The 17,751-nt window shown below is 44.1% G+C and overlaps 1 protein-coding gene across 3 annotated transcripts in view; it reads left to right on the forward strand.

Annotated features, from left to right (window-relative positions):
- Positions 1 to 17,751, forward strand: part of CASP7 (caspase 7) — a 41,945-nt gene that overhangs the window by 12,830 nt on the left and 11,364 nt on the right. Inside the window, exon 1 of one of the 3 annotated variants that reach the window (XM_086377063.1) lies at positions 5,518 to 5,567. The exons of the other annotated variants lie outside the window; for them this stretch is intronic. Coding sequence (XP_086233189.1) covers positions 5,533 to 5,567 — 35 coding nt within the window. The 5' untranslated portion in view covers positions 5,518 to 5,532. Of the gene's footprint in view, positions 1 to 5,517; positions 5,568 to 17,751 lie in introns of those variants that run through there. 3 annotated transcript variants of the gene reach the window in all.

Below are 17,751 nucleotides of genomic sequence, written 5' to 3' on the forward strand. Positions count from 1 at the left end.
ACCTCGTGAGAAACTTGGATGGTGTCAGAGACCTCGTATATGATGGGGTGAAACTCCAAGTGTGATTAAGACAGGATAATATGAAGCAAAGAGGGAGTGTCCCTTACCACACCTGGCCCATGGACACCCACACTTACCGTCTGTGCTTTATGGATTCTGACTGGGGTTGTAATTCGGTAACTGGGGTGAACGCAGCCCTAGATACTGGTTGTTTCCTGCAAGTCTGGCAGGTGTGTGGCAGCCCCTCCGTGGTTCCCTCTGCAGAGTGTGGGGAACTTTGCATCCCTCACGCCAGAGGGGTGGGTGCAGCCTGTGGTGTGGGAGTGTTGCTGCTGCCCTGGGTGCTCCCTGCAGCTGATGGCAGGCATCTTCCCTCCTGGCCCATCCCCAGCTCCCTTCTCTAGGTGTCAGAATTGCAGGAAGGTAAAGCAGTGGACTGGATGGACATGAGTTTGAGCAAGCTCCAGGAGTTGGTGATGTACAGGGAAGACTGGCGTTCTGCAGTCCATGGAGTCACAGAGTCGGACACGACTGAGTGACTGAACTGAGCTGAAGGCAGTGGCAGGGGCAGTAGCACCCCATCTGTCTCTGATTGAGGACCCTCACCCTCCACTGGAAACCCCAAGGACTCCGGGAAACAAAAAGACCTCTCTTTTCTCCCCAGAAGTCTGGGTGGGATGGACGCAGTGATCTAGGTGGTCCCAGGCCCTTAGACTTGTCTTGGTTTTTTGTCTCACTGCCACTAGATGGCATGACAGCATCGTTTTATTTCCATTTCATTGCATTCATGCTCTGTCATGTCTGACTCTTTGCAACCCTATGGACTACAGCCTGCCAGGCTCCTCTGTCCATGGGATTTTCCAGGCAAGAGCACTGGAGTGGGTTGCCATTTCCTTCTCCAGGGGAATCTTCCCGACCCAGGGATCGAACCCAGGTCTCTTGAACCATCAGGGAAGCCCATTTCTTTGGGCCCTGAGTAAGTGAAGTCCCTCAATTGTATTCGATTCTTTGCAGCACCATGGACGGTAGCCTACCAGGTTCCTCTGTCCATGGCATTTTCCAGGCAAGAGTACTGGAGTAGGTTGCCATTTCTTTTTCCAGAGTAAACCAGACTGTTCCTTATTTCGTATTTCTTAAAACACAAAACTTTATTAAAATGTCTTCTACTTATCTGATTACTGAAGTACACTTGGAAAAGACAGAGAACCTCAAAGTAAAAATATTTAGAATGTAAAATTTAAATTAGTAAAATGCTTGGACTTAGTAACTATATTCCAATAATTTTTTTAAATAAAAATAGAAAAAGTTCCATTAAAAATTGTTTTAAATGAGTTAGAAGAAGTAAGTGCTGTGTGCTCTCTGTTCTGTACCTGTGAATCTAACCAACTGTGGATTAAAAATTTGGGAGAGGGGGTTTCAGAAAGGTTCAAAAAGCAAAATGGATTTGCAGAGTACCAGCAACTATTCACACAGCATTTACATTGTTTCAAGTATTATGTAAGTAATCTAAGGATAATTTAAAGTATAAGGGAGGATATGCCTATATTATATGCACACGGTGCTAAGTCGCTTCAGTCATGTTGGACTCTTTGCAACCTCCTGGACTGTAGCCCATCAGGTTCCTCCGTCCATAGGATTCTCCAGGCAAGAATACTGGAGTGGGTTGCTATTCCCTTCTCCAGGGGATCTTCCCAACCGGGGACTGAATCCCCATCTCTTAGGTCTCTTGCTTTGGCAGGCAGGTTCTTTACCACTGTTGCCACCTGGGAAGCCCTATATGCAAATACTACCCCATTTTAAACACCGTACTTGAGCATCCAAGGACTTTGGTATCCTCAGGGATTCCAGAACCAATCGCCCTCAGATACGAAGGGACAACTGTGTGTGTGCCATCTATGTTCATTATGAGCCATCATTTTTGAACAAGACTTCGTGTCATCTGAGCACTGGAAGAAGGATCTCTCTTGATATTAACAGTAACCCTAGGTCCTAGCCCAGGTTACCTGCCATCCGTGTTAATGATGTGGTCCCTGCTCTGGGTATAAACTCAAGTTCTTAATGAATATCTAGGCCCAGCTAAAATAGTTGGTAACCGGGAATAGCTGTTCACAGAATTGTAGAGTATTGGGAGCTGCATGAGGCTGGGAGAGGAAGGATGGGGGCAAGCTGGAGGAGGATGGACTTGTCAGAATAGACAGTGGGTTATCAGGGGACGGGAAGAGCCTGCCTGGTGGGGAGTGGGGGTGGGGCACAAAGCCACAGGGGAGTGATGGTCAGGCCAGGCCACGCAGCACAGGTCTCAGTGGAGGCCCTTGAACAGGGTGAGTTTTGTCCCAGTGGCACCACTGGAAGCCATGGCAGATACAAAACCAAGCCCTGTCCAGTAGCCTGGAAGATACCCCCTCCCAGCAACACTGCAGCTGAGAAATCAGAGACTCCTTTCTGAGCTCTGCCCAAGGTCACTATTAAAGGAAATAAAAAACGCAGAAAACAGATTGCACAGGCTCTCAAATTTCCCCGGGGCCTTGGTGGAGCCAGGGGTGTCCCTGCCAAGGGGTGTGTTTATCCTTCCAGTTCCTGAGTGAGGAGGGCAGGAGAAAAGGCTTGTTTTCGAAGCTTGATAAATTCCCTACTTTGAGGCTCTGGCTCAGATCCCATGGGCTTTCCCCTTTGTGTCATCTCTGTGGTCCAACTTTTGTCCTTCCTGGAGTGTGTTTCATAAATAGCACTTGGTTGTAATTCTTCTTTCTCCTGGGCTGCAGCTTGAGTTGCTCCACCAGTAAGTGTTATATGTAAACAGGTCCCTATTTTGTTTTAAAAAAGTGTTATTTGTGTGGTTATAAGAAAGATCCAGGTGGCCTGCCTGTTCATTTGGAGGGGGGGTGTGCGAATTGGAGAAAAGAAGGGACAAAGCAGACATTAACTCATTCCAAAGACTGTGTCCCTAATTAAGCAAAAGTCATTCAGTCATACTCATTGATTGAAAGAGACCAGGTCCAAGCACCCTAAGAGAAAAAGAACTTTAAAATATAGCCAGGCAGTTTACATTTTCAGTAAAGGTAGCCTTCAAGTTCAGACCCTGGAATCCTGGAGGCCTGTCTCCCCATTTTTTATATAAAGAGTAATCATGGTTTAATGATGTAGTTGAAGCAGTGATGGTATTGCTTAAAATGACAGCCGTGCTGGTGTAGAGTTGGACAACTCAGGTTCAGATCCTGGCCCTGAGTCCCACTCTAGTTGAGCAACTAGAGCAAATGTTTTGGCTTTCTTGAGCCTCAGTTTCCTCATCTGTGTGGGAGAAATATCAATACCACCCACTGGGTTGTTTATGAGAATTAAAGGACATGATGAGGGAGAAATCTTAGAACCGTAATTTCAAACCAGAGAACTCCTTGAAAGGTAATTTATCCAGGTCCCCTTCTGTAATGATCAAAGAAAGTGAAGACCAGAGAGGTTAAGTCCTCTGTTCACAGTCACCCAGTAAGACCAAGACCCGGGTCTGACTTGGGGGCACTGCATCAAGTACCGTCCACAAGTGCAGTGACATCGAGCTATTCAACCATATTAATCCACCAGCGGGGCGGTTTTTTTCTTCCACCCAAGTGGGTCAGCAAATTTAATTCTTCATTGAAACTGCTCCCTTTCTGCTTCACTTCAGCTGAGGGATGGTATACAGACAGCATTTCAACAGGGCTAGCGATGGGCTTTCTGATAAAGGGGGCCACGTGACCGTTTCAGGAGCAGCGAGCCACACCTCTGAAACATGATCAGGCAGTCTAAAACTCTGAAGCCATAACTTCTACATGTATAGATGATTGCTCTTCTAGAAGAGAAATAATGAAGCTATAAAGTTAACAGAGAAAGTGAGAAAGGAGTTTGGGAGAGAATGGATACATGTATATGTGTGGCCAAGCCCCTTCGCTGGTCACCTGAACAGCGTTGTTCATTGGCTATACCCCAATACAAAATAAAAGGTTTTTTAAAAGGTGAGAAAGGCAGGTAAATAGTAATAGAACTTTTCAAACGCCGTTAGCATAGAAGTCCAGTAATAGAAAAATACTATGAGAATAAGACCCATTGTTTCTCAAGGGAGCTTGTAGTCACAGTAAGAAATGTGCATTATGGCCTAGCATGATCAAACCCCAGCTCGCTGGTGCTTAGGGCTTTCTGTCTGGCCTACAGCTGTTAAGATGACTCTGTAAACTCCGCGGCTGAAAGTGGAAGAGGTAGATGAAGTGCTTGTAAGAGAATCAAAACGAAGTGTCTGAGCTGTTCTCAGTTCTGGAGCCTGCAGCCACAATACAGATACCATTGTGTCTCCCACTTTGTTCTAGGCTATTTAAAGAGAATTCAGTCCTTTATTTCCCCTGAATGATTAAGTCATTTATCAGTTTGTATTGCCAGAGGTCTCTATTCTTTTTTCAAGGAGGAAGTTGGAAATATGGAGGCTGGTAATTCTTCTCCTTAGCCTGACTTTAAACTGACTTTGTTTCCCAATGGAAGTGTATTTTTGCAAATGTAGTTTCTGAGAAGGAATGGAGCCAGTTTCCTCTCCTTCACAAATCTGAGGATGGCAAGTGATTAGGAGGTTTGCCCAGGAGAGCAGATGTTGTAACTCGACTTCATCAGCTTCACACCTTTCATTGACTGTGACCTTGAACCAGGAAATTGAGAACAGCACTGCTGAGCTGTTTGCTTAATAATCTGGGTTTTTATGTGTTCGCCTCTTCCTCATTGCATTTGGAGGAGTGAAAGGGGAAAATTATAGTCATTTCCTGAACCATTTGCTTTTTTCAGGACCCTTGAAAAATGATTATATGCCTTAATTGAAAATTAAGGGGCTTGGTATACATCTGTGGTCTTTTGTTTTATTACTTACAGTACTATCTTGAGTATCTTGATAAGGAAAAAAAATAACCTTAATGAATTTGAACTCTGACTGAACACACACTCACTTCCTACTTTCGTTCACTTACATAAAATTTTACACCTTTTCGCAGTTCCTGTGTGTGCTGTTTTGCCACCTTTTTGTGCATTTGACACTTCGGTGGGTTGCCTGCATCTGCATGCTCATCACTTTAAATAGCTGTGTAGTATTTTATTCTCCCTATCCTCTGTCCCCTGCTCGGCCATTGTCCCATCGTTTCTAGTTTTTCACTCTTAAAAATGGTGCTGCTGGCTGCATCTTCGTGGAAGTGTGTGGGTTTTCCCTTGGGACCCCAAGTTCCTAGAAAGTCACTTTTTCTCTAGGGAGCCGTCCGGGAATGGGGAGGAGGCAGCCACGTGGAGCCTGGGCATTTCTGCCGGTCAGCAGAGAAGGGGGAGGCCAGTGTGATGTTCCCAGCCCCAGTGTGAATGGTCCTATGGAAAAGTCCAGCGTGCAGTTCACTGCTGATTCAGTCACAGGCCTTCAGGGCCGGGCGGACTGTGCCAGTCTCCTGCCCCTGCTGAGCTCCGAGCATGTTGAGTTTTTATTATTTCAGGGAAGAAGGAAACTCGCTGCCGGTCATCGCAGGGCGAAGTGTAGTTCTGATGCAGAGGGGGGTGCTTTCGGATGGAGACATGAGGTACCACCTTCACTCTTTTCCTTCCTGTTGGTCTTGTTCTGTGCCTTGGTGTGTCCCAACCTGGGGATGCCCTCTCCTTAAATCTTGAAACCATGAATGAATCATCGCAAAAATATTTAGACAAAGCAGCTATGAAAACCAGAGCTCTGGTTCCGATCGAAGCAGCCCTTGGGAATTGTGTGCCTGGTGGTGTGTTTACTTTGGTGCTGATGAATGTCTGCAAACAGAGCTACTGGGAATCCTATTCATGGAGACACTTTAGAAAATAAATAGGAGCGGGTTTGGGTGCTTATATATTCCCTTCCAAATATAGAAAGGTATAATTCACATTTTGAGCAGCCTAGGGGATCTGTAAGAAGATAAAACCTGTATTTATTCACTCTGGTGATGGGGAAAATAATACTTGTGCCGAGTGTATTATAAAAATTTATTGTGCGCCTTCTGAGGTTTTTTACTTCTTTGTAAAGTAGGCACAGTATTTTTATCCTATAATGTTTTCTGGTACGAGTGACTGTGGATTCTTCAAGGAAGTCTTTTTGTATAAATAACCATCGGAGCTTGGTTGTAATTCTTTGCCTCTTGATGTTGCTGAAATGACTGAGTTGGCTGTGCACTGTGAAATTTGAGGTTCTGAAAAATGGCTCTCAATCTAAGAGGTTAGAATTATCTAGTTCCTTCCTGATAATCAGTGCTGGCATTAGCTGTGTTCTAGCAGAGATTTGAGCTTACCGGAATGCATCTGGGAGTTGAAGATAGTGGTCCTTCCTCATATGAGCGAGGAACTACAACAGCAGGCAACATGAAGGATGGTGGGGAAGCACCATAGTCAGCCAGCCAGCTTCTGTAAATTAGCTGCTCATTGTATCTGAGTGCACACTTGAACGCACTTCCTAAGTCAGTCCTTCTGCTAGGCCTTCGTGGCTCTTGTGATCTTGCTTGTCTGGCCACAATTAAGCATGGTGATTTTGTGGTCAGATTTGTTTTTTTTTTAAATCTGCAGCCAATTGTGTAACACATGAGCTTTTAAGAGGATTTTGGAACTTTTAATTCAATGGTTTATCAGAGCCTTGAACTTAACAGCAGGGTTCAAAACCAGAATCCGGTGTTTCTCCTCAGCGCAGTAATCTTGGCCAGTGTGTTCAGAATGTAGAAAGGTCAAGTTAGAGACTAAGTTTATCAGCACAAAATCAGCAAAGGGAGGGGACAGAATGGGGCCTGGGGAGGGTAGAATGGGAAGGCATAGAATCTGGCTTTAAAAGTACCATGGCTGGTCTTTATTTGTTAGATCCTTCCATACCTCTCATTGTACTTTGTAGAACAAATGTTGGTAATGATTATTAACAGACTTCGTTAAAGCATTAAACACTATTAAAGAATATTAATGGAACAACAAGGCCCTACTGTAGAGCACAGGGGACTGTATTCAGTATCGTGTGGTAAACCATGATGGAAGAACATGTGAAAAATATATGTATATTCAGATATGTGTATCTGAATCACTTTGCTGCACAACATTGTAAATCGACTATAGTTCAAAAAAATAAAATTTAAAAATATATCAGTGATCCTTGTTCCTGGTGACTTGGGGGATATCTGAAGTGGTTCCTCCACCATTTATGCCATTTGTCAGATTCAAGAGAAGGGCTGGTTTCCATTGACCTGGACTGGAACAAAGTGCGCGTCGTGTCCACCTCTTGGGGTCTCTGTAATAGCAGTTTTCACATATGGTAGCAGCTCCTGCAGAAAAGCTAGATAAACCTGAGAGGACAAGAACAGCCACTTTTAGAAAATCTCATCTTCGGGGGAGGATCATCAGCTGAAGTTTTTAATCTGGATCCTTGAAAGCTTCTTATCACCCTGTTTGTTCCCTCCCCGGCCCCTCAGCTTTGGAGACCCTGCAGTGCTGAGGTGTGGACCAGACCACCTTCATCTCTGTGCACTTGGCTGATGGATTAGTACCATCTCTTTGGAGCTTTTGAGGGTCTTATGATTCTGTCCAACAGCAGTTGTTTATCTAACAATCTGCTTGGCTCTGGCCATTGATCTCCAGACAGTAACTTTATGAGCTGCTAACGCTGGGATGGCAGAACTCCCCTCCCTACACTGTGCTGATATGAGTTATGGGGCCACCAAGGCAGTGCTGGAGACTCGCTCAAACGTTGTGCAAACAAGGGCACATCAGGATGACCTTGCTTGCAAAGAGGCGTTTCCTGAAAGTGTCTTGGTTGTTGCTGTTAATTTCGGTTTAATGTTCAGCTCAGCTGTCACCTCTGTTACCTTGCAGATTTCGTGGAGAGCCATAAATCCCACACGTGACCCTAAATGTAGCCATGCTGCTGACCCAGGGTGCCTTCCACAAGGCCGTGCTCCCCAAGGCATATCTCGTGTGATCTGGCCCAGAGCTAAGGGGCCCAAAGGCTGCAGCCCTGTGAAGAGTGGCATTTGATAGGGTGGACGAGCTGGTGCTTCCTACCTTGTTTAGGAGGGAGAGGGACTGGTCTACCCCTCAGGACTGGGACATCTGCTTCCACTGGCTCTGGAAGTAACCAGGTGTCTTAAAGCAAGAGCAGAGACAGGAGTGAAAGGTCAGGGTCAAAAGGGCCCAGACTAGTGCTGAGGCCCTCAGGCTTCTGAGGGTGTGAGTGTCTCCAAGAAAACACCCAGGCCTGGGGATCAGAGCCTGGATCTAGGGCGAAGCCTGGGAATCTGTTTTAACAGAGAAACGCTGGAATAAGGTGTTAGACCGCAGAATAAATATGGGCACTGCCACTGTCTAGCTTTGTGATCTTGGACAAGTTAATGCAATCTGTTCTATGAGTTATGGGGTTAATGCCTCAAAGAGTTATTGTAAAGATTACATGAGATATAATATGTAAAGCAGCAAGTGTTCAAAAAGTGGTACTTAGTAGAACTGTATTTATTATTATTGTTACTATTGACACATAGAGGAGGAAGAAGTTTTAAAAGTTAGGGAAAGAGGTGAAATTGCAGTAGAAAACAGAAAAATGGGGTATTCAGGGACATCTCTCAACAATTGCACAAAAAAAGTATGAATCCAAAAGTTTCAAAAAAGTAATGTTCAAAACAGACCCAATCTTAAAATTCATTTGCAGCAAGTGATTTTTAACTATTAAGTAATAACTTTTAAAAATCTTTGAATAGGTAACTTATTCATAGATACAAAAAGAGATATACAGTCAAAATTCTTCCTCCTTCCTACTATCTTACCCTTGGCCTCTAGAACACAGGTAATCACTTTTGATGCTACTTAATAAATAACATGGACTTCCCAGGTGGCACTAGTGGTAAAGAGCCCACCTGCCATTGCAGGAGACGGAGAGATAAGAGACTCAGTTTGCATCCCTGGATCGGGAAGATCCCCTGGAGGAGGGCGTGGCAACCGACTCCATACTTCTGCTTGGAGAATCCCATTGACAGAGGAGCCTGGCAGGCTCTGGTCCATAGGGTCGCAAAGAGTCAGATATGACTAAAGAGACTTGACAGGCATGCATGTGATAAATAACATGAGTAATCAGTTCAGTTCAGTTCAGTTGCTCAGTCGTGTCTGACTCTTTGCGACCCCGTGAATCGCAGCACCCCAGGCCTCCCTGTCCATCACCAACTCCTGGAGTTCACTCAAACTCATGTCCATTGAGTTGGTAATGCCATCCAGCCATCTCATCCTCTGTCATCCCCTTCTCCTCCTGCCCCCAATCCCTCCCAGCATCAGGGTCTTTTCCAATGAGTCAACTCTTCACATGAGGTGACCAAAGTACTGGAGCTTCAGCTTTAGCATCATTCCTTCCAATGAACACCCAGGACTGATCTCCTTTAGGATGGACTGGTTGGACCTCCTTGCAGTCCAAGAGACTCTCAAGAGTCTTCTCCAACACCACAGTTCAGAAGCATCAGTTCTTTGGCACTCAGCTTTCTTCACAGTCCAACTCTCACATCCATACATGACCACTGGAAAACCCATAGCTTTGACTAGATGGACATTTGTTGGCAAAGTAATCTCTCTGCTTTTTAATATGCTATCTAGGTTGATCATAACTTTCCTTCCAAGGAGTAAGCATCTTTTAATTTCATGGCTGCAGTCACCATCTGCAGGGATTTTGGAGCCCCCAAAAATAAAGTCTGACACTGTTTCCACTGTTTCCCCATCCAAAAAGTTGGCTTAAAGCTCAACATTCAGAAAACTAAGATCATGGCATATGGTCCCATCACTTCATGGGAAATAGATGGGGAAACATGAGTAATAATAATGACATTTATTTACAGCTTACTACATGCCAAACACAGTTCTAAGTGCTTTGTGGGTATTAACTTGTTTACTAGCTTTGGGGCAGAGGCTGTTATTGTTCTTTTTACAAATGAGGAAACTGAAGCACAGAGAGGTTAGGTTAAGTAACTTGCCCACTATCATTCAGCAATGTGCTGGAGCAGAGTTTCAAACCCAAGCAGTCCAGTCCCAGAATTTGTGGATTTGTCCTTTGTATCATCCTGCAGGAGTCTCTTTATGCAAATCCAAGCGAGGTACTCATTTTTCCTGGCAGGTGGCACAGTGTTCCCACTCCTCTACTGCTTTGTTTTGCTCTTCGCTTAACGCTACTTATTGGCAATTATGCCACAGCAAGACAGGGAGAGCCTCCCCATTATTTTTTAACAATACTGTTTGATTTGGATTCAAGACCCTCTCTTTTAGAGTCCATCCAGGAAGTAGAGACCGAATTGGATCTTGATACTTGCCCTGATGGTTATTATAAGAGGGAGTGGCTAAGTGAATAAACTTAGGTCTGCCAGCCAGGTCTTTTCAAGGCGGCTTGCTATTATTAAGTTTCAAAATTGGAAATGGGAACAGTGGAGGGGAAAAAAAAATGGAAGAGAACTTGTCCAAAAGTATTTCCAAACAATGTTAGGTGTCAGACACAAAAGAAAGACTTAAGCACAATGATTGTCCTGTGTCCTGCGGAATCAGCGACTGGGGCTTCCGAACATAAGCCCCTCTCAAGAGTCAGTCCCCTTCCTACGTGTGAGGCTGTGCTCAATTCATGTCTCTGCCGCAGCCTAGCAGCAGTAACTGACAGAGTGGGAGAGATGGCACAAGAAGGACAATGGGGTGGAAGGGAGCTAGATAATCCCTAGGAAGAGGGAGCCTGAAGCCTCCCAACTAGTACGTGGTGGACTCTAGTCTCTTGGACTCTTTCTTGCAGAATACATCCACAGGCAACAGTCTTCAGTCCACTTGGGTTTTGTTTTTTATTATTTTGGTTTTTGCTTTTTGTTGCTTTTGGCTGGGCTGGGTCTTCATTGCTATATGAAGACTTTCTCTGATTGTGTCAAGTGAGGGCTTCTCTCTAGTTGCAGGGCAAGGGCTTCTCACTGCATGGCTTCTCTTGTTGCAGAGCACAGGCTCTAGGTGTGCAGGCTCAGTAGTCATGGCACACGGGCTTAGTTTCTCCAAGGCGGCATGTGAAATCTTCCCCGAGGAGGGATCGAACCCATGTCCTTTGCATTGGCAGGTGGATTCTTAGCCACTGGACCACCAGGAAAGTCAGGTCCAATTGGTTTCTTCCTGGCTCTTTTCCCCTGGTGACTTCTCGACTATCGGTTCTTCCTCTTACTTGTCTCTTGTTACATAGTCTAATCATCAGGGTTTGCTTCCCCAGACTTAAGCTACAGGTGGAGTTTTCTCAAAACCTGTGCCTCTTAGCGGGACTTCCCTGGTGCCTCTTAGCAAGATGAACTCGATGGGATTAAGTTGATTATCACTCTTTGATCCACATCTTTGGTAGAGAAAGACCTGGGTTTCAAAATAGGTTTTTTAACAAAAACCTATTTAGGTTAGAAGGAAAAATGAATACGGACGCTCAAATCCAGAAGGAGGAAGCAGATATGAAGTTCATTTTGAAAATGAGATTTCAGTTTAGGGGAAGAATGTTGTTGTTCTTGTTCAGTCGCTAAGTCGTCTCTGACTCTTTGTGACCCCGTGGACTGCAGCACTCCCTGGCCCTCACTGTCTCCTGGAGTTTGCCCAAGTTCATGTCCATTGAATCAGTGATGCTATCCAATCATTTCATCCTCTGCTTCCCTCTTCTCCTTTTGCCTTCAATATTTCCCAGCATCAGGGTCTTTTCCAATGAGTCAGCTGTTTGCATTAGGTAGCCAGATTATTGGAGCTTCGGCCTCAGCATCAGTCCTTCCAATGAGTATTCAGGGTTATTTCCTTTAGGATTGACTGGTTTGATCTCCTTGCAGTCCAAGGGACTCTCCAAGTCCAAGAGTCTTCTCTAGCACCACAATTGGAAAGCAACAATTCTTTGGCGCTCAGCCTTCTTTTTGGGGAAAGAGTAAGAAAGGGAAGTTGTCCTTAACCTCCCTTAAGATATTTAATCAGGATCAGAATCACATTCATATTCATTTTTAAGGTACTTTTTAGAACCATGGAAAGTATTTTCTTTAAGTTGTATATCTTTACATGCATACTTTTGTGTTCCTATTTTTAAAGCAGTTTATTTTCCAAATTCTGTTCTGATAGAAACTGAGTCCTTTTCTTTATGTAATTTTTAGCTGAACTTGTTTTTCTTTGTTTTTACCTCTTTGGCTGTGCTGTGGCTTACAGGATCTCAGTTGTCTGACCAGGGATCAAACCCCTCACCTTCAGCATGGATAGTGCAGAGTCCTAACCCCTGGATGGCCAGGGAATCCCCAGAGCCTGTTTTTCTTATAAAAGATACTTGCTGGTGTAGTTTGATTTATCACCCCTGAGGTTGGGTTAATGGCAGCCTAAAGATATCACAGCTTGTTTATTATTTGGATATCATTGTACAGATTGCTTGAAAATAATCTATATTTTAGAAAACAAAAGTAAAATTTTATCTCTTAAAGGTCTTAAACTTGACCTCCAGCATGTCAGACTTAATGCTCCTCTTGTTAGGGTCTTTGTTGTTTAGTTGCTAGGTTGTGTCCAACTGTTTTGCGACCCCATGGACTGGGGCCATAAATTAGCTAAAGACCTGTCAGGAGTCAGTGAGAAAATGCAGATATGAGAATTTTATCAAAATAGCAGCCCATGAGAAATACTGACAGATGCCAATTATTGTTATTATTATGTATAAAATGGGTGTGATTATACCCCATCCTTCTACCTCAGAGGTGTCAGTTGAAGACCAGAGATTCTGTAAACGTGTGAAATACGGTGTAGATATTTTAACTTGCACAGAGAACACCATCTGTGGAGGTCATTGACACAGTGGCAATAAGGAAACCAATGCTGCTCCTCCCCAAACGGGGTGTCCTTGACCAGGACAGAAACACTTTTGCTGACACTCATCTCTGAGCTTTTATGGAGGCCTTAGAGCGGGAGAAGACGCCACGGGAAGACCTGCTGTCACCGAAACTCCCCACTGTTTTGTGACAGTCACAGAGGCCCCAGGGAATTCAAGAGAGGAAGCTGATGCTCTGTGAAAGCAGAGACTCACCGACCCAGGGCACACGGGACAGTGCAGACCTCTGTCTGACCCCAAGTCCAGGGCTCTTTTGTGCTGCCTTTCTGGGGGAAATTGTTTAGTCGTTCAGTCGTGTCCAACTCTTTGCGACGCTATGGACTCTAGCCCACCACGCCCCTCTGTTCATGGGATTCTCCAGGCAAGATTACTGGAGTGGATTGCCATTTCCTTCTCCGGAGAATCTTCCCGACCGAGGTATTGAAGGCACGTCTCCTGCATTGAAGACAGATTCTTTACCACTGAGCCACCAGGAAAGCCCTGGGGGAAGCAGGATGAAGGAAGATTGGCGTCACCCCTGTAAACAGACAGGAAACAAAGGAGAAGGGGAGTCTTAGAAGGTAGGAGACCAGACCGAGGACATTTCTCTTTTAGAAATAAAATGATATGACAGAAGAAATTTGACCTTATAAAAGTAGAAGATAAAGTCACGCTGAAGCTGAAAACAGCAATAAGGAATCTGAATGTTGAACTTACACAGCTCATCTGTAATGTGGGCCAAGGTAGGAGGGGAAAGGCCACCTCCTTTCAGATTCTGATAAACTCGGGTAACATTGAGTGAAGACCCAGAGTAAAGGACCCTTGGACCAGGAAACAAGCTCAGCTTTCACTTTCATTTTACTTATCCCAACTTTTTAAAAAAAATTGGTTTTAATATGAACCATTTTTAAAGTCTTTATTGCATTTGCTACAGCATTGCTTCTGTTTTATGTCTGGGGTTTTGGCTGCAAGGCATGTGGGAGCTTAGATCCCTGACCAGGAATCGAAACCTCACCCCCTGCATTAAAGGTGATGTCTTAACCACTTAACCACCAAAGAAGCTCCTTCTTCCAACTTTTGATCAGAGCTTTGGGAGGGTGGTGGATACATCACTCTAACAAATACTCAAGGGCATAGGGCTCTGGAACTCTGACATGAAGGAGGAGACCTGGGATGGTCCCACTCTGCCGATCACTAACTGGGTGACCTTGGACAACTCCCTTCCTCTCTGTGGACCTCAGTTTCCATGTCTGCCAAATGAGCAAACAAAACCTGATTCATTCATTCATATGACACTTTTTTAATCCTGACTGTCCCAACTAAAACCTTTCTTGCCATATTTAGTAGAAGTGGCAGGAGTGGATACATTTGACTTTTTCCTGATCTCAAGCGGGAAGCTTTCAGCCTTTTATCATTAAGTATGTCATGAAAATTCAGTTAACTATCAAGTCAGAAAAAACAGGAGTTTTGAAACTTGAGAATTGTACTCTAGGAAGCAGATTCACAGAAAGCTCTGAGAACTGCTCCACCTGTTAGAAGTGAAAGGCATAATTATAAACATTTTTGAGACATAGGATCATACATCAAAATTGCATACTGGGGATTTTGGTGGTCCAGCGGTGAAGAATTCACCTTGCGATTCAGAGGACACGAGTTCAATCCCTAGTTGAGGAACTAAAGTCCCGTATGCCGTGGAGCATCTAAACCCTTACCCTACAAATACTGAGCCCACCTGCCTCAACAAAGATTCCACGTGCCACGACTAAGACCCAAAGCAGCCACATAAATAACTTAATTAAAAAAAAAAAAATGACACACTGGTATTTCACATGAAGTTCACCAAAGACACACAGTCCCAGGTAAGCACAAAGCAAGCCAGCAGCAAGTCACCATGACCCCCTGCAGAATCAGGAGAGAATATTATATACATTGCTAGCATCAGAAGAAAAAAGAAGTACTGATCTTTGCAGCTGAGCAGGCAGTCCCATCCTAGAAGCTGCCGCTGCTGCTGCTAAGTCGCTTCAGTCGTGTCCAACTCTGTGCGACCCCATAGACGGCAGCCCACCAGGCTCCATCGCCCCTGGGATTCTCCAGGCAAGAATACTGGAGTGGGTTGCCATTTCCTTCTCCAATGCGTAAAAGCGAAGTCACTCAGTCGTGTTCGACTCTTACCGACCCTATGGACTGCAGCCTACCAGGCTCCTCCGTCCATGGGATTTTCCAGGCAGGAGTACTGGAGTACAGGGTGCCATTGCCTTCTCCGCATCCTAGAAGAGCCCTGGTTAATGTATAATGCAGAGGCTTACTGCACATTAGGAAGGGAGGGGAAGCCCAAACAAACAGAGTTTGTGTTTAATTTTTTCTTGCCCTGCCTAAAAATATAAATTTTATTTCATCAAATATGATATTAGCAGTGGGTTTTTCATAGATGCCCTTTGCAGGCTGAGTTAGTGCCATTGTAATCCTAGTCTAATTATGATTTTTCTCATAGCAGGGTGTTTGGTTTAGTTTAGTCTCTCAGTCATGTCCAACTCTTTTGAGACCCCATGGACTGCAGCAAGCCAGGCTTCCCTGTCTATCACCATCTACCAGAGCTTGCTCAAACTCATATCCATTGAGTCGGTGATGCCATCCAACCATCTCATCCTCTGTCATCCCCTTCTCCTCCCGCCTTCAATCTTTCCAGCATCAGGGTCTTTTCCAGTGAGTCAGCTCTTCACATCAGGTGGCAAAAGCATTGAAGTTTCAGCTTCAGTATCAGTCCTTCCAATGAACATTCAGGACTAATTTCCTTTGGGATTGACTGGTTGGAAGTCTGTCACTGTTTCCATTGTTTCTGCATCTATTTACCATGAAGTGATGGGACCAGATGCCATGATCTTAGTTTTCTGAATGTTGAGTTTTAAGCCAACATTTTCACTCTCCTCTTTCACTTTCATTGAGAGGCTCTTTAGTTCTTCTTTGTTTTCTGCCATAAGGTGATGTCATCTGCGTATCTGAGGTTATTGATATTTCTCCTGGCAGTCTTGATTCCAGCTTGTGCTTCATCCAGCCTGGCATTTCTCATGATGTACTCTGCATATAAATTAAATAAGCAGGGTGACAACATACAGCCTTGACATACCAGTCTCTTGTTCCATGTCTAGTTCTAACTGTTGCTTCTTGACCTGCATACAGATTTCTTAGGAGGCAGGTAGAGTGATCTGGTATTCCCATATCTTTAAGAGTTTTCCAGTTTGTTGTGATCCACAGAGTCAAAGACGTTAATGTAGTCAATAAAGCAGAAGTAGATGTTTTTCTGTAACTCTTTGGCTTTTTCGATGATCCAGAGGATGTTGGCAATTTGATCTCTGGTTCCTCTGCCTTTTCTAAATCCAACTTGAACATCTGGAATTTCACAGTTCACGTACTGTTGAAGCCTGGCTTGGAGAATTTTGAGCATTACTTTGCTAGCATGTGAGATGAGTGCAATTGTACAGTAGTTTGAGCATTCTTTGTTGACTTTCTTTGGGATTGGAAAGAAAACTGACCTTTTCCAGTCCTGTGGTCACTGCTGAGTTTTCCAGATTTGCTGGCATATTGAGTGCAGCAATTGCACAGCATCATCTTCTGGGATTTTAAATAGCTCAATTGGAATTCCATCACCTTCAGCTTTGTTCGTAGTGATGCTTCCTAAGGCCCATTTGACTTCTCATTCCAGGATGTCTGGTTCTAGGTGAGTGATCACACCATCGTGGTTATCTGGTTCATGAACATCTTTTTTGTACAGTTCTTCTGTGTATTCTTGCCACCTCACCTTAATGTCTTCTGTTTCTGTTAAGTTCATACCATTTCTGTCCTTTATCGAGCCCATCTTTGCATGAAATGTTCCCTTAGTATCTCTAATTATCTTGAAGAGATCTCTAGTCTTTCCCACTCTATTGTTTTCCTCTATTTCTTTGCATTGATCACTGAGGAAGACTTTCTTATCTCTCCTTGCTCTTCTTTGGAACTGTGCATTCAAATGGGTATATCTTTCCTTTTCTCCTTTGCCTTTCACTTCTCTTCTTTTCTCAGCTATTTGTAAGGCCTCCTCAAACAACCATTTTGTCTTTTTGCATTTCTTTTTCTTGGGGATGGTCTTGATCACTGTCTCCTGTACAGTGTCACAAACTTCCATCCATAGTTCTTCTGGCACTCTGTCTATCAGATCTAGGCCCTTAAATCTATTTCTCACTTCCACTGTATAATCATAAGGGATTTGATTTAGATCATACCTGAATGGTCTAGTGGTTTTCCCTACTTTATTCAATATAAGTCTAAATTTGGCAATAAGGAGTTCATGATCTGAGCCACTGTCGGCTTCCAGTCTTGTTTTTGCTGACTATATAGAGCTTCTCCATCTTTGGCTGCAAAGAATATAATCAGTCTGATTTGTTTATTGACTACCTGGTGATGTCCATGTGTAAAGTCTTCTCTTGTGTTGTTGGAAGAGGGTGTTTGCTATGACCAGTGTGTTCTCTTGGCAAAAGTCTATTAGCTTTGCCCTGCTTCATTTTGTACTCCAAAGCCAAATTTGCCTGTTACTCCAGGTGTTTCTTGACTTCCTACTTTTGTGTTCCAGTCCCCTACAATGAAAAGGACATCTTCTTTGGGTATTAGCCCTAGAAGGTCTTGTAGGTCTTCATAGAACTGTTTAACTTCAGCTTCTTCAGCATTACTGGTCGGGGCATAGACTTGGATTACTGTGATATTGAATGGTTTGCCTTAGAAAGGAACAGAGATCATTCTGTCATTTTTGACATTGCATCCAAGTACTGCATTTTGTACTCTTTTGTTGATTATGAGGGCTACTCCATTTCTTCTAAAGGATTCTTACCTAACACAGCTCCACCCATCAACAGAAAATTGGATTAAAGATTTGCTGTGCATGATCCTGC

Source organism: Bos grunniens, chromosome 26 (assembly GCF_055505025.1).
Source record: "Bos grunniens cultivar Pamir isolate PY7600 chromosome 26, Bosgru_T2T1.0, whole genome shotgun sequence".
Classification (NCBI taxonomy): Eukaryota; Metazoa; Chordata; class Mammalia; order Artiodactyla; family Bovidae; genus Bos; species Bos grunniens.